At 35.9% G+C, this 16280-nt stretch overlaps 1 protein-coding gene and 1 long non-coding RNA gene across 2 annotated transcripts; both read right to left on the reverse strand.

The window, feature by feature from the left end:
• Positions 1-7477: 7477 nt before the first annotated feature.
• On the reverse strand, positions 7478-9428 carry LOC122641477. The gene is made up of 3 exons (XR_006329910.1): positions 9293-9428; positions 8151-8302; positions 7478-7530 (listed from the first exon to the last, which is right to left on the reverse strand). It is a non-coding gene; the product is annotated as an uncharacterized LOC122641477 (long non-coding RNA).
• Positions 9429-15239: 5811 nt separating this feature from the next.
• On the reverse strand, positions 15240-15831 carry LOC122641476 (40S ribosomal protein S16-like). Its single transcript, XM_043834725.1, has one exon. The coding sequence runs from the start codon at positions 15775-15777 to the stop codon at positions 15346-15348; it is 432 nt and encodes a 143-aa protein (XP_043690660.1). The 5' UTR covers positions 15778-15831; the 3' UTR covers positions 15240-15345.
• Positions 15832-16280: the final 449 nt, after the last annotated feature.

Below are 16280 nucleotides of genomic sequence, written 5' to 3' on the forward strand. Positions count from 1 at the left end.
TAGGAGAGCGAGAACAAGAACAGGTGTTGGTTGTCAATGTAGCTTGCTTGGAAACTACGGATTGGGAGAGTCAAACATACAAACATTTCCAAAGGGATTTAACGTGACTCTTCAAGGGTACAGGAAAATTGTAACTCTTCAAGCAAACAACGTAACTGTCTAGAGTTACCAGGGTTGAACACTTTTAGGTTCAAAATACTCAACAGAGTAATATTTCATTAATCAATTAATTATATTCGGGCCTACATCAGTTGTGGTGGAGTAGGCCATGGGTACCATACGTTGTTCTTTGGTTCATTGTCGAATCTTTTTTTTTTTTTTTTTTTTTTTTGTCTTTTTGCCTCAAGACTTTTCACAAAGTTAGTTAGCAAAAGGGATTTAGTCCTTGGGGTTTTCTTTGTCCACATATAGGCAATTCACTCTCGCTTTCGTTGGGGAAGATGAGTTGCAGGTTTTTTTTTTCTTGCAAGGGCATTTTTGTTAGTTCACCCCTTGTTTTTAATGTTGTTAATCCTCAACTAACAGAATGAGGGCATATATATGTATTAATTTTTAAGAACCTCAGGTGGCATATAGAATTTTTTTAAATTGAGAGATGTTTTTGTAATTATGTGATACCTCGGGGAAATACATGAAAAAAACCCAAAAAAAGAAAGTCTTTCCTTGTGAAAAAAGCTAGTTAGTGAAAAGACCCACATGTTTTTACCAAAAAAAAAGAAAAGACCCACATGTGATTATATTTCCACATGAGACAATGCATTCTATCTTATGATCCGACAACATAACTACAAGTCAACAAAGGCAAGAAAATATGACACCAGGGACTATTCATGTATTATGGGTCAATAAAAAAGAGAAAACGCAACTGGTGTCCAACGTTGAACCCACCTATTCAAGATATGGATCGATGTTCTTTGTACCGCAGCGTAGACTGTGCCCAAACACATGGGAACGGTATTTTTACCATTCAGGGGGCATAATGGTTATTTTGCTCACCCCCATATGTTTGGGCGTAACCTGTGCCCCAGACAAAGAGAACATTTTCCCTCAAAATATACTATGAAGGCCATAAAATGATTTCATTCTAAAATGAAGTAAACGTGTACGGATATATCAATTCCATGGGCTGGATGACATGGAAGAATACTGCTGCCAGATGGGGATCAACAATAACTACGATGTCCAACAGGCAATTGGAAATCCAATAAAGCTATTGATGTAGGCAGATGGATCATGGTCACCTATAGATGTTGCTCCAGGAATATATCCTATGACTAAGGGTGTCAAAATCAAATCGAAATCGTTTATTGAAATCGAATCGAGCCGTTTATATCGAAACCGTGAAATCGTTTAATAAATGGTTCGGTTGTAATTTTAAAATTGGGACTATTTATTTAAACGGTTAACATCGAATCAAATTGTTTAAACCTTTGAGAAACCGTTTAAATCGAAACAAATATTTGTTTTTTTTTTTTTTTGTGTAGAAATCGAAACAAATATTAGTAATATGTAATGACAATAATTAACCATTAGTGCCTTGATATAATAGGTTGCTGCTAAATTTTAAAACAATGAGAGTCAAACATGGATTGGTAGAAGTGTATATGTGGAATTTCTAATAAAAAATTTGGGTTGGATGATTTCAAATACATTAGTATAATATTATTCAATGTTTCTATGAATAATTTGTCTTCTCTATTTCTTGCAATTATTATTATTATTTTTTTGGCTTCTCTATGAATTAGAATCATGTCCTTTTCAATGTGGCTTATCGAGCACATCTAGCAAACATTGAATTCGAGTTCCTAAAACCGTGACCGAAACAATTTAGAGCCAATAAATCGAAATTGTTTAAAAACCCAGAAACCAAAACCATTTAATAAATAGTTTGGTTCTGATTTCATCTAAAAATCCTTGCACCGAACCGTTTAACACCATTACATGTAAAAATCCAATGATCAGAGTTTCACAACAATACTCTTCTTCTTAATGATCTATCACATACATGATAGCTACTTGAGGCTATGCAGGGAGGCTTCTCAATGGTCCGTGCAACAAACAATTCCACTAGGATAAGGTTGTCAAATTGAACCAGATCAAAAACCAAAATCAAATCTTGGCCGACTAATCAGAATCAAATCGAACCGAATAGAATTTGATTACAATCCGAAACTAAGGAATAGAACAGAGTCGAGATTTGGTTACTTTCCAGATCCAACGTAGGAACCGACAGTTAGAACCGAAACTAAACCAAATTTGGGTATCTATATATTATAATATATTAATATTGTATAATACTAAAATATTATAGTATATAAATACACTATATTACTAATATATTATAATATATAATTTACTAGTAAAGTTGCACATGTGAACAAAAATGTATGTGCATGTGTATCTACAAATTTTGAGTAAACTTGCATGAAAATGAACATGTGGTCATTTGAGAAAGAGAGAGAGAGAGAGGTTCAAACCAATGTGCAATGTATATTTTTTCTCCATTTGAAACAATTAGTTATATATATGTTAATCAAAAGTTTAAATTCATTTGTACACATAGAAACCAAGTATTGAGAGAAAGTTTAAAGGCATTCCACAAAATATTTGTATTCCTCTTAAACAAAAAATCAATAGTTAGCAAAAATTGATCATGCCAAAAGAGCATCACATTTCTAACCAATCCAAAGACAACAAAAAATACATTGAAGACACAGAAAACCTTCAACCTGAATATTTATTTTTAGGGAAGCAGTTTTCTGTACGGGAGTGTGGCCCACTCTAACACTCCCATGTGTCTCTCTCTCCTCCTTAAAATAAGGGGGCAGATGTGTCTTTTCACATGGAGAGGAGAGAGATAGACTCATGGGAGTGTTGGAGTAGGCCACACTCCCGAACAGAGAACTTTTTCCCTTATTTTTATTAGGATGGTGTTGAATAGAGAAGTCTCCTATGTGCCTTGTTAATCTCAGATTTTGAAGCTCCAGATTCTAGTCCAACAATGCTGAATGGCTCAAAAACATGGATCGGAGAAAAAATAATATCAACAGTGAGATGCAGCATCCAAAAAATCAAAGTATACATTCACTAGCATTAATCTTATAATCTCAAAAGGAAGTCACAATGCAATTTTAGCTGTTTAATATATATATATATATATAAATATATATTTTTTTTAACAAACTAACTCTAAATAGACAAACTTGAAAATATGCAAGTCTTCTTCAAAATAACCAATAATTGAAGTTGAGAAAATGAAGACAAATAAAAAGGGAACATCTAGATATATGATAAGAAATTTATAGGCATTGGTTCGTAGAAGATTTCTCATACGTATCTTCTCTACAAGAGTATTTAGGGCATAACCACAGACACATTGCCATTGTTGGTAGTAATCATACAACTTCAAAAGAGAGAAGAACTGCAAAACACATCAATAGTGAGATGCAACATCCAAAAATTTAGAGTATATATTCACCAGCATTAATCTTATAATCTCAAAAGGAAGTCACAATACAATGTAGACAAGAATATGTGTGTTTGTGAAAAAAATAGTGTATGTATGATATGAGAAAGCGAGCGAGAGAGAGAGAGAGAGAAAAAACGGAATGGACGTAAGAGAAAATGATGGAGGGAGGTGAGAAATATGTGAAATACATGATCAAAACGAATTTATTGAGGACCATTGCTAGACAATCTCTGTTTTTATGGTGTAGGAGGCTTGGAACCTCCCCAAGTTTAAAAAATAAAAAACAAAAAAACAAAAAAAACAAAAAAAAATAAAAAATAAAAAATATTTTGCAGATATTTTACAAGCATTAAAAGAAAAAAAAAATGAAGTAGCAACTACGGCCTAAACCTAATAGACCTTGTTTTAATCTGTGCAGGACACAATAATAAAAATCTAAACAAGTAAGGATGGACGTTTGGTATTTTGTATTACAGATCTTTTGTTTTGGTAGAATTAAACAATATTTTGATAAACAATTGTATAGAAGCAAAAGTCCGTAAATAAAAATATCAACCCCTTACATGCAGGCAGCTTGACACATTTTAGATATGTTCTAAGTTTTAAGATCTTGAAATGCATAAGATGTTTAACTTGAAGATTTATTATGCTTGTTCTTGTAACAAATACAAAAAATTTCATCTTTAGAAATCTGATTTGAGGAACAAACAATTAATCGATTCTTAATATCAATAGGTTGATAGCAAACAACAGTATGCAACATGTTGCCTAGTTAACCATCTATGAAACCCAAACACCAAATTATTACACTGATGCTAAGAGGTTAATTAGCTAGCTAGGAGCCCCTGAAACTATATAAAGAGTTGCTTCCATGTAAAGGCTTTTGTTAAGCACCATAATTTGAGGTTTCCTATTTCCGTCATCAAAACAGGGGAATTCTAATACAAACTATGTATAAACACTACAATTGCATTCAGAAATTAAAGAAACTTATTTAGATTTAACCAAAATATCTAGATGTGCTGGCTAACTCACCAATAAATTAATGATAAAAGTTGATAAATATATCCCTCAAGACATGATACTTGAATCATTGTGTTCAATAGGAGGCTCATGCAACTTTGAGAGGGTCTCCATCGGTCTCTTAATTCTCTAAGATATGTCTGTTCAAAACCATAATGCTGATTATAGGTCACAAAGTCATAACAAATTATATTTAAAAAAAAAATAGAAAGGACTTGGATACAAAACCAAGCAATGGACCTAAATCATAATCGAATAGACCTTTAGAAAGTATGTGCCGAATTCCCAGAGGCAGTCAAGATATCATTGAAAACAATTGCAATCAAGAAAAAAAACATGCTTAAGAGTAAGGAACACTGAGATATGCATTGATTAGAAAATAAGAAATTAGTTTTTGAAATTGTGAAAAAAATAAAAAGTATTACAGCTGTAATAGGTTGGGTAGAGTTATCGCCATGATGGGGATGTGTGTCATCTGCACCCAAAGGGTTAACAACTGGAGTTTCATACTATACAGAGGGCCATTATTATCAGGCAAAATAATGCTCTATAATGGACCAAATCGCAATAACCATTATTGATTTTCTGGAACTTTTATGAACTTGATGAAACCCTATACATGACAGATCAGCTTCGATCAATGACCTAAAACCTTATATTGAAATCTAATATAAATATTTGAATAGATTCAGAAGAAAAGAAATAGAAAATGATCACCCACAAGAAAGATCCAAAGAGTGCTCATAGTGAAGAGTCGATAAACACTGGAAGAAGAAGAGAAGTGCCTCTGTTTTGTAGAACAAGCAACAAAGATAGAAAAGATATGAACTATATCTCACGACAGATTAGCTCTAGAATCAAATGGAGAAGGCATGTAATTGATTAAAATGGTAATCAAAGATAAACTTGCCTTGGAAGAAAATTTCTGCCGAATTAAAGATCGGTGGTGCTGTAATTCTTCAGTCAAACAATCTCCGATGCTTCACCTTTAACCTATTCATGATCAGATTAAAGCTACACAAGCGTAGAAGATATTCCCTGCATGAACAGACCCAAGTCTAATAGCTCTTCTAGGGTGGTTATATACTTTAGGCCTTCATCGCTGATCTCCACATAAGTTCAACTTCTTTAGTTTCTTGCATCCATTTGCAATTGCAGCTAATCCATAGTCTCCAATGCCCTTGCAGCTGCAACAAATACATGCATAAAACCATTCTAGACAATCATCAAAGAACCTTAGAATATGCATTCACACAAGCCCATGAAGGTATTACAAGTAATAGTAACATTACCGGTGTAGATCGAATTCAAGTAGCTTTGTGCACTTATATCCAATATGGATAAGACTCATGTCTGAAATGTTCGTGCAAAGCCCCAATTTTAAGCACGGGAGCTCCAAACATCTTGACAATTTCTCGAGGCCTGCAAGGAAAGAAGCCATACATGCTTAAATTTGACATCTTGGAAGCTAGAATTTAATTAACAAAGCCAAACTTGAAACATCTATGGGCACCACCAACCCAAGTTCAAGTTTTACTGTTTACCACCTGCTTCATTCACACCCATACAATCGGTGAGATCAAGCTCCTCTAAAAGCAGGTAACATGATCCAAGACAACAAAGACCCATTTGCGTGATCAAATTACAAGACTCCAACCACAGACACAAAAGATTCTTACAGGAGTCCGCTATAGAAGAAAGTGTTGCATTGGTGATTAAATGGTAGCATATAAGATCAAGTATCTTTAAATCAGAATAGCTGGATACCAGCTTTTTTATGCCTAAATCAGTCACCCATGTGCACTTGCTCAGTTCAATTTCAACCAACTGCTTGCAATTGCTACCGATGATCCCAAGGCTCAAATCAGACACTCGAGCTGCATAAACTCTAATGAATTTCAGGTTTTTTTAACTCGCTCAGTTTGTAGACAAGAGGTTTGGAAAGCTTCTGTGGAATCAAAATTCAACTGAGTCATGTTCCAGTCCAGAAATTGCCAAGATAACAGTATAAGCAAAGAGTCGGAAGGCACTAATTTTTCAAGCGAACTCACAGAAAAACTGTAACTAGCAGTGATCTGATGCAGACCCTTATTTCCTCTAATAACCGAAAGTAAGCCTCGTGACTCACATTATTGCACCTTGATAAAACAACAGACTGCAATCCATGGAAATTATGTTTCCCAAAATCAAAACCTAAAGAATTCAATTTTCAACTTTACAACCCCTCTCTATATTTTACATTTTTTGTCCCCTTTCATGTGTTAGATCATATCTGGTGACCTATATTTGATTAAGAAGCGAAATTAAATTACATGAGAACATCTACAGGAAGTACTTGAGCCAAGCTAAAGGAAATTTTCTAAGAGTGATGGGTTTCCATTACTTAGAAAATGCAAGCCATTGTCATCTACAGAGGAGCATCCTACCATATAAGAGCTTCCAGTCTCCAGAGAGAAGAGAAAGAATGATGGGATTTATTGGTCACCTGATCGATTTCAATTACCAATAAGCAAATAAATTTTCAGAGAATGAACTAATAGTAGTATTTATTAAAGGATGGAGAGGAGGGAAGTGAGGTGGTACATGGATAGTTATTGTCTTAATAACAACTTTAACGCTATTTACTTTGAGATAAGAGAGATCAAGGATTCTCAAGGCGGTACACTTCTTGGACAGAAGCTCAATGTTAGGGTTTGTAGAGAGAACAGAGATGAAGGGAGAGGAGCAGCTCCACAAGAGCCTAACATGTATTCTTATGGAGCGATCTTGTGGAGCTGATGCTATGGAAATGCGGTGGTGGTGATGGTGAGCAGCAGAGGGAGAGAGGCACGGCAGGGAATTGAAAGAGGGAGCGAGAGAAGAAGAAAATAATTAGGGGAGAGAATCGTGTGAGATATTAAAGGGATTAAGATTTTCGGTAGGAGAGAGAATCTAATGTTAGAAAGGAAGAATATGGTATTTTTTATAGATATTTCATAAGGAAGAATCTCCACCTTGGGCATCAAAAACACTTGAACAATTGGCTTTGGGCAATGGACCTTGAAAATAAATGAAGAAATTCAAACAATCAACATGTCAAATAGCCACTGAATAGTTAGGATAGCAACAATTATGGTAATGATGCTGATGAAGCAAAAATAATGAGAATAGCAATAATGATGGTGATTTTTGGTGCCTGTCAGTTATATCTGTCATGTGGCAGATTCTTTTATGCTCAAACTTTGTTGATATCATATCTACGTCATTTTCTACTTGTATCAAGTTTTAACAGCATTGGAATTCACCAAGTGTTAGAATCAGGGTATCCAGAATTGGTTGAGCAACCAATCTTTTGAGAGAATTGGGGCTATTTAAAATACAAGGAGAAGAGTGAAATATGTGATGGGCCATATGACTGAGATGAACCACTAAGCTTGGCATGTGGCAAGTTCAGATAATACCCAATTTTCACAGCTACTAAATCATCCATGTACATGGCAAATAATAGCCATTGGATAATGAAAATTTCCTTGTTCACCAGGAAAGGAAAAAAAAATTAATTTTACTAATAATATTGACAATACAACGAACAATGTAGCAGTTTTCAGCAATTATTATGGTTCAGCCAGAACTTTAGTATTATTGAACAAATTCAAATGAATGGATAATGGTTTCATACCAGTGAGATGCTCCCTCAATGATTCTAATGATTTGCAATGCTTTCCACAAACCCCGCATTTGGGCTGATGAACTGAGTGGTATGACACTTTCATATGCTCAATGAGATGCTCCTCCTTTTTGTACTGCTTATAGCAAGCTGAGCATTTGTGCCTGTCAATGGTGAAGGGTGTGAGACCATAAATATAATCTGAAGCTAGTTAAAATAAACCTTTGTTAAAGACCTGCTTGGGTAAATGTACAGTTGTACAATCTAAGTTGGAATGAGACATCCAACAAGGTTGTGTCACAAGGAACTCCATAATTTTCAGATCTCATTGTCTGTCTGATCGAAGCCTCAGCAGTAACTTGTCTTTGTGAAAACATGTAAATTTTTTTTTAACATAAAAAAAAAAGAGAGTGCAGAATCTGACATTTGAGTGATCAAAATGAACACACAAAATAAATCGAATTCTGTTATTAGAACAGTTACAAGCTCATTGTGGTAAGATAACACAGTCCATGGCTTGAACGGTGACTGAAAACAAATCCAATACTGTAGAATAAACAGAGTGCAAATTTAAATAAGCTGCAATTAGAATACAGTCTTTTCTCAGAGCTCCAACCCCGGCAAACTCAGAAGCTTGACCCTTTCTTGGAACTTAATACAGTCTTTTCTCTAGAGATATAATCAAAAGCATCCATTGACCAAAAGAACGAACCCAATTAGATGGCAAGACAAGAGCATTGACAAAAGGAGGCATTGTCATGGATTACAAGCAAAAGGGTTAAATAGAAAAGAAAAAAAATTACTTACAAAGCCGCACCCATGAAATTAAGCTTTAAAGCAAAGGCTACGAATTTAATAAAACAAAATTGTAAAAAGTGATTAGGGCAGCATGTGAGACTTTTTTTTTTTTATCCATATCGAGAAATCTGTAAACAAATTGAGACAAAGGGATCCTTGGAGAGTTGCAGAATGCACTTTTGGAACAAATATATGTATTAATATTAATCAATCATCGAGTATAGCAGAGAAGAACATGAATGAACACTATCAAGCCAGCAAAATTCAGAATTCAGGACAAAACAATCTATAGAATGACAAATTAAGCATTGAAACAAAAACAAGACTTAAAATAGCAAAACAGATAAACCCAGAACCTTAGACTTCTAATTTGGGGGGGGGGGGGGGGGAGGAGCTTCTTCGGAATCCATAAAGTCCATGAATTCGCAAATCTCTTCTGCTAAACAGGAATTGGCGGGAGAAAGAAAATAAAAATAAAAATAAAAAAGAAGAAAAGCGAAAGAAAGCTTCTAGGGTTTATGGCTTTACGCTATTTTAATAGAGTCTGACTGATCTACGGAATCTCTCCAGTCACCAGTACTTCCAGTACTTGTCAAATATAACAGAGAGAGGATTTACTCCTGAAAAGGAAATGCATTGGTCACCTGTGGAAGGTTGTCATCTCATCGTTTCCGGTTGTAGAAGAAAGGAGAAGAAGAAATTACCCAATCTAATATGTATTTTAATAGCAAGGAACAGAAACTCGCTACTTTGGTTAGACAGCTTGGAGAAGATGAAGCAATCTACTGGATGTCTCGATCTTTGCTTGCGGTGATGTAGACCTCAATCTTTTTTATGAGAGAGAGAAAGAGAGAGAATGAGAATGGGGAAGCTGAAGGAAACGGCGGAGAAGGAAGGAGAAGGAAGGGTTTGGTAGAGACGATGAGTAACCTATAGGTATACCATCGATTCAGTGGATCGATGTTCTCTGTGGAACTGCAGAGAATGAGAACAAGGAAGATGAAGGAGACGGGAGGAGAAGGACGTGTTTGGTATACCATCGATTTAAGTATTAATTAAAGATTAAATAAATTAAAAAAGATTAAAATTAAAATACTAAAGGCACCAATAATTTTATAAAAAATAAACAAAAAAGAGGAAAAAAGAGTGAAGGAATCGTGGTATTTAAATAAAAATGAAGGATAGAATAGGTAAATGAAAGATTTGCCACAACGTGCTTTTATATAATAGTATGATATGATATATATATATAGTATAAACCAAATACAAGAAGTGGATCCAAACCGTGTAAGAACCGAATAAGAACCAGAATCGTACAGGTTCGATACGAGTACCAAATTTTAGAATCGAGGCAGGACTTGGTCTAGTCGTCTAGATCTGGATCACACTAATATTCTCTGGAACTGAACCAGACCTGAACCGAATACTCAATTCCAAACCGATTTACACCCTTACTATATACCATTGGAGCTAGAGCACAACAATATCTATTACACTACGAATATAAAACATTTTTTCAAAAATCTTACAATCTGATGTCCTTTAAATACCATTGAATAGCATATATTACCCTGGTTGCTTGCTAGACATATTTTTTGGCAAGAACTAACAGATTAATTAAGATCTCGCAAATGATGATTATTATCATATGAAGTCGATGCATGTTGTACCATTTAATTTAATACCACAAATTAAGGATGACACCTTTTTTTTTTTTGGGGGGGGGGGGGGGTTGTGGGTTAAAGAATGATGCATGTTACGTCCCTCTTTGGTATCATTTATTATTATTATTATTTTTGCTCAAAAAGACTTTTTGGATTGCGTTTGGTATCGTTTATGTAACCAGTTTCTATTTAAAAAAGATTGAAAAAACACAAAAACCCAAAAATGGATAGAAAGTCATTTATGGTTTTTCGTTATTTTTGCGCTAAGCTTTAACATGCACATGTTGCACGTGTGATCATGAGGTTAACAATGTGGTAGATCATTTGGCCAAATATGCAGTGAAGTCGATGACATCAACAAGCTGTGATGGAATGCCGAATTTTGTAACTTCGGAAGTTTTAATGCTCAATTAAGGCTTAGATATAGGTTTTCATAGTGTTTCTTTGTTTGTCGTTGGTTGAGTTATTGTTCTGCTGATGGCCATGCCGACGGGGGAACGGTAATTCAACGGATTGTATCCTCTCATTCTTTATTGGGCTTTTTACAAATACGCTTCTAAAAATGCCCATTTGTCCAAATGCACCCCTACAACTTTTCTAATTGCAAACTCTCCTCTACTTTCAAAAGTGTAGCACTTTAGTCCAGTCCGTTAATTTGGAACGTTAGATGTTAGTTTCAGGGAATCTAATGACCAAAATGCCCTTCTGATAAAAACCTGCCAAAATTAAAGATTAAAATGATCAAATTGTCCTCATCTTCTCCAAATAGTTTAGGGTTTGAAACTGAAATTTTTTTCCCCAAATCAGTTAGGGTTTGAACCCATTTGGAAAGCAAGAGATCAGATTAAGGAATCAAAACCAGTAACTGAGATTTAATTAACAAAGAAAAGACAAGTTTGATGTCGCAACATTCTAGTCGAGTAGGCAAATGGTTCTTATTTGGTTTTCTGGTTTTGAATCGTATCAGTTTTATTTTTTTTCTTAGTCTCTCATCGAAGTCAGTCAACGAAAGGAATTTCCTAGGGGTTTATTTTTCCACATGTATGGAGGCAATTCACTTTCTCTTTTGTTGCGTCAAATAAGGGTGTCAATAGGTCTGGTTTCGGTTACACAGTCCGATGTGGTGCAATTTGGTTTGCATTTTGACAAGACGCAAATCAAAATCAAACTAGATAGGAATTAGTCAAAATAAAAATTGTTTTGCAGTTGATCAGGTTTTACTGATTCTATTTGATTTTTATTATTCGGTTCACAACCAGTTTGAATTCAGTTTGTAGTACTTTTTAGAAAAGCAAGAGGAAATCAACCTAATTTGAGAATGTATTTTTGTACATAGAAAAAAAAAGAAGATATAGATAATCGTATATTTACCCACCTTTCATGGTTACAGTACTTACATGTTACATTATACTCTTTCCTCTATTCAATATTGTTTGGGGAGTCTATGGCCACTTGATCTAACTATTAATAATGTTTAACGTTGATAAAAGTTTGGAATAGGATACGTACATTCTTATATAGTTATTTATTTCCTTACATGCAGAACCCACTAACATGCCTTAATTACCAGTTACCATCATTGCAAAACTTGTGAAGTCGTGAGCAAACGATTCTTATTTGGTTTTTCGATTTTGAAATGAATCGCATTGGATAGAGAATCTATGAAATTAGAATCGGATCATTTTTTTCGATTGTAGGTGGAGGAAAACACCACATTTTGTGGGCCAATATTTGTTATAAAAACAACCCAGTAAAATGATGATTTTGCCAAAGAAAAACAAAGAGAAAGAGAAATCACATGCACACAAGACAAGATTGTACATATCTCGAATGGCCGAGCAATAGGCTACATCCACGACCGAGTGATAATCCAAATCCAGTATATATGAGAAGAAATTACAAATCCTAACACACATCTCTCAAAGAGATAACCACTATTTATAGATACAAAATAGAGAAAACCCTAACCCATGAAAGTATAAAACTACCCCCAGAGATCCACTAAGTTTGGTTCGAGATACATATCAAAATAGGACGAAATACATATCAAATCGAAGATCTCGACGAGCTCTACAGGGCTCAAAGCCTTAGGAGCTGAAGTATGCACTTTTAAGCCATTTACGAGTGTTTCGAAGATGAAACAGCCCGCCAAAGAAACACCACAACACTTTCTGAATTAGAACTGTGATCAGGCTTCACCGATAACAATTTCCATCCAAAAGATCCAAGAATATAACTTCAAGTGGGTTTCAACTTTCATTTGATTGCAAGGAAAAAGAGGAGAAAGGAAGTGAAACTGATTTGAAAAAGAATTTTTTTGTAATCCATTATTGGTATACCCTACTTATCTTGTACTTATTAGATGTAATAGTCCAAAAGCACAAGACTAAAAATCAATTTCTTCTCTTAAAATCCACGCATGAAGGAGTTGCAAATCATATCAATATCAATTAACTGTAATAAATCATTGACGGAAAAAAAAAGGGTGAAGAGAATAGAAGGAAAGGAAAATCCAGACAAAATACAGTTTACATAAAATGTCCCGCATCATCAATCATCCCAAAAGTATCGAAATTTTCTAGTCATATCAGACAACCTCATTCAGCTCCGCTCTACAAACCCTTAGTCGCACCTTTCCAGACAACAGCAACAACAAAGGGCCGCCAAACTGTACACCATCAGGCCACCAATTAAGCGATTTTTTAGCTACTTTTTCTATAGCCTTTTCTTAGGTTGAGAGAGAGAGAGAGAGAGAGAGAGAGAACTGACCATACTGCAAGTAACCCGGAGATCCGTGCCTCACCATGTTGTCCTTCATCATGGGACTGAGGGTAGACCTTTGGTGAGGTGCCCGGCGCTGGATTGTCCTGAGGAGGATATATCTGCGGAGGATATGCGTCTTTCATATCTGTTTATTCAACGAACCAATAGAAGATCAGTATAACAAAACAAACTCAAGTAACCAATAAAATAAATTACCCAACCAAAACCCTAAACCTAAGATGGATGGACCGAACATACACTGATACACATACAGCGGAATTAGATTAAACCTAAGAAATTTTTAGATCGATGGTCGGAACTTGTACGAGAGGATACCTTGCGGAGGAGGGACGCCGACGGGAGGTTGTTGTTGGTTGTAATTACTCATCTCTGATAGGTCAACGTTCTAGGGTTAAGGTAATTCCGGCTGGGACCGGTGGTGGGACGGAAAGGGTTATATATATAGAGAGATGGCAACAGAATTGAGATAAATTGACACTTTGAGGGACTAATATGTATAAGAAAAAAACACTGTCGACGACCACGAGATTTGTAACACCCTGATATTTCTCTTAAAATCTTACGACATGTTAATATAATACAAAACAAGGACTATGCTAGCTCATCCAAAAAAGAAACCTTTTACAATAGTCCTTACCCTCTTTCCCTCTTGTGTACTCTCACTTTCGATCTGCGTCCAAGATTTTTCTGTGTGAATGTGTCACCCACATGAAAGTCAAGCTTTTATTGAGTTTTGTAGTGTTATAATATTAGGTTTTTTACAATTATCATTCCAAAAACTTTGATATCTATTATTACCCTTTAAAAACTTTTAAACAAATACTACCCTCCCCTGTTGCATACTAATAACTAATTGGCCCCCACCTTTACATTTTTGTAATTGAAAGGGTTATTCGTGACAATGTGCTGCTGTCACGGATTTTTTAAGACCAAAATGCCCTTTTGATGTGGTAATTGTAAAAAACCCCACTCCATCACCGTCCCTTCGCCGCCTCCTCCTCATTCTCCTTATTCTTCTTCCTCCTGTATGACCCCAAACCTGATTATATTGCCTTATTGTAGTTCTTATTGTAGTTCTGTTTACATCTGACCACCATGGGGAATGGGGTTTCATTCTCAGGTATGCGGCTAAATAAATGATACTGATAGTCCATTTTCTCTGTTAAAAAAAAAACACAGTTCAACCTTGGTGGGTTGGAATTGAAATTTTCAGTGAAGAGAAAAGCGAGTCTTCTTCTTCTTCACTCAAAAAATCTTACTGGGGAGGATGATACATTTTCTGGCTCTCAATCTTTCCCCTTCTCTTTTTACACTTTTACAGTTTTACTGGCTAATGTTTCCATTATAGGTCGAACATAACCACTTGAGTTCACCGGAAAATGACGTCATAACCGGTCGATCTACTCTCTTAAATAACGTTTCTGTTGAGGATTTCCAATTCTTTGGTTTAGGAGAAAGAGAAGGAGAAGAATAATGATAAACGACGAATGGACGGATTCGTCTCCGATGTTACTCTCCGTCGACGATTCCACTCAAGTTTCCGACCAAACTCGTCAGATTTTCGACCATTATAACCAATCCTCCCGCTTCCTTCTCTTTCCAGCAACAGCAGAACCAAACTCATGTCCAGACTCTATACGACTCGGGAGCTTTCTCCCTCTCTTACTCGCAACCTCTGTCACCGGAACTGGTCACCGGTGGCACCAACAACTGCATGGATTTACCTCATGTAGCAAGAGCTGCAAGTATTTTGACTCAACCACAGATCTGAGCAAATCTTTGCTTCTTCGTGATTCTAATTTCTAGGGTTTAAGCCGATTCTGTGCCGATTCAGATCTGACAAATCTGAAAAACATTATATACCTGTTCAGCAATGCTGCAACTAAAATATAAAGCAAGCAAAAAGTAGAAGAGATGAAAACCTCTTCGAATTCATTCTCCCCTCCCTTACTCTTCTCCTCTCAACGGTACGACTTCTGGAAACGTGCGCGAGCTCCACGACCACCAAACTTCTTGGGCTCGCAGCGCCTTGGGTCAGCGACAAGGAGGGTCCTTTCGTACCTGCCGAGGATATCCTTGATTTCCTTCTTCGCCTGCTCGTCTACGTATTTCTGATAGTAAGCAACAAGGGCTTTGGCGATATTCTGGCGGATCGCGTAGATTTGCGAGGTGTGACCACCACCGCGTACCCTAATCCTCATATCAACTCCTGCAAAGCGCTGACGACCGAGCAATAGGATTGGCTCGTATGCTTTGTAGTGGAGAATCTCCGGCTCCACGAGCTCAATGGGGCAGCCATTGATCTTGATGAGACCCCTGCCTCGTTTGCAGTGGGTTACTGCAACAACAGTTTTTTTGCGCCCGAAACACTGAACGGAATCCGTGGCCGCCATGAGAGCGTATTGGATGGTTCCTTTCTCCCGCTCTGAAAAGCCTAACCTTAGCAAGCAAACTATGGGGCAGCCATTGATCTGACAAATCTGGTTTTTTAAACCTTGATCAATTTGGCCATTTGTCTGAGTCTGTTTTGGGTAGCAGGGGAGGAAGAAGAAGAAGGAGGAGAAAAAGGAGGAGGAGGAGAAGGGACGGTGATGGGGTGGGGTTTTTTTACAATTATCATCCCAAGGGCATTTTGGTCTAAAAATTGACAACGTCAAATCACGACTAATCATCTGGTACGAAAGTAATAGTCGTTTTAAAGTTTTATCAGAGGAGAGTAAAGTTTTGGTAATAATAAATATCAAAATTTTTGGGATGATAATTGTAAAAAACCCTATAATATTTTTTTGATTACCCTTATCTTATTCTCAGAATTTTGTTAAAATCATATATAAAAAAAGGTTTTAAAATAATTTGATATTTCATAAAAAAATAAATAAAAATTGATATTTACTTA

This window comes from Telopea speciosissima, chromosome 10, assembly GCF_018873765.1.
Source record: "Telopea speciosissima isolate NSW1024214 ecotype Mountain lineage chromosome 10, Tspe_v1, whole genome shotgun sequence".
Lineage (NCBI taxonomy): Eukaryota > Viridiplantae > Streptophyta > Magnoliopsida > Proteales > Proteaceae > Telopea > Telopea speciosissima.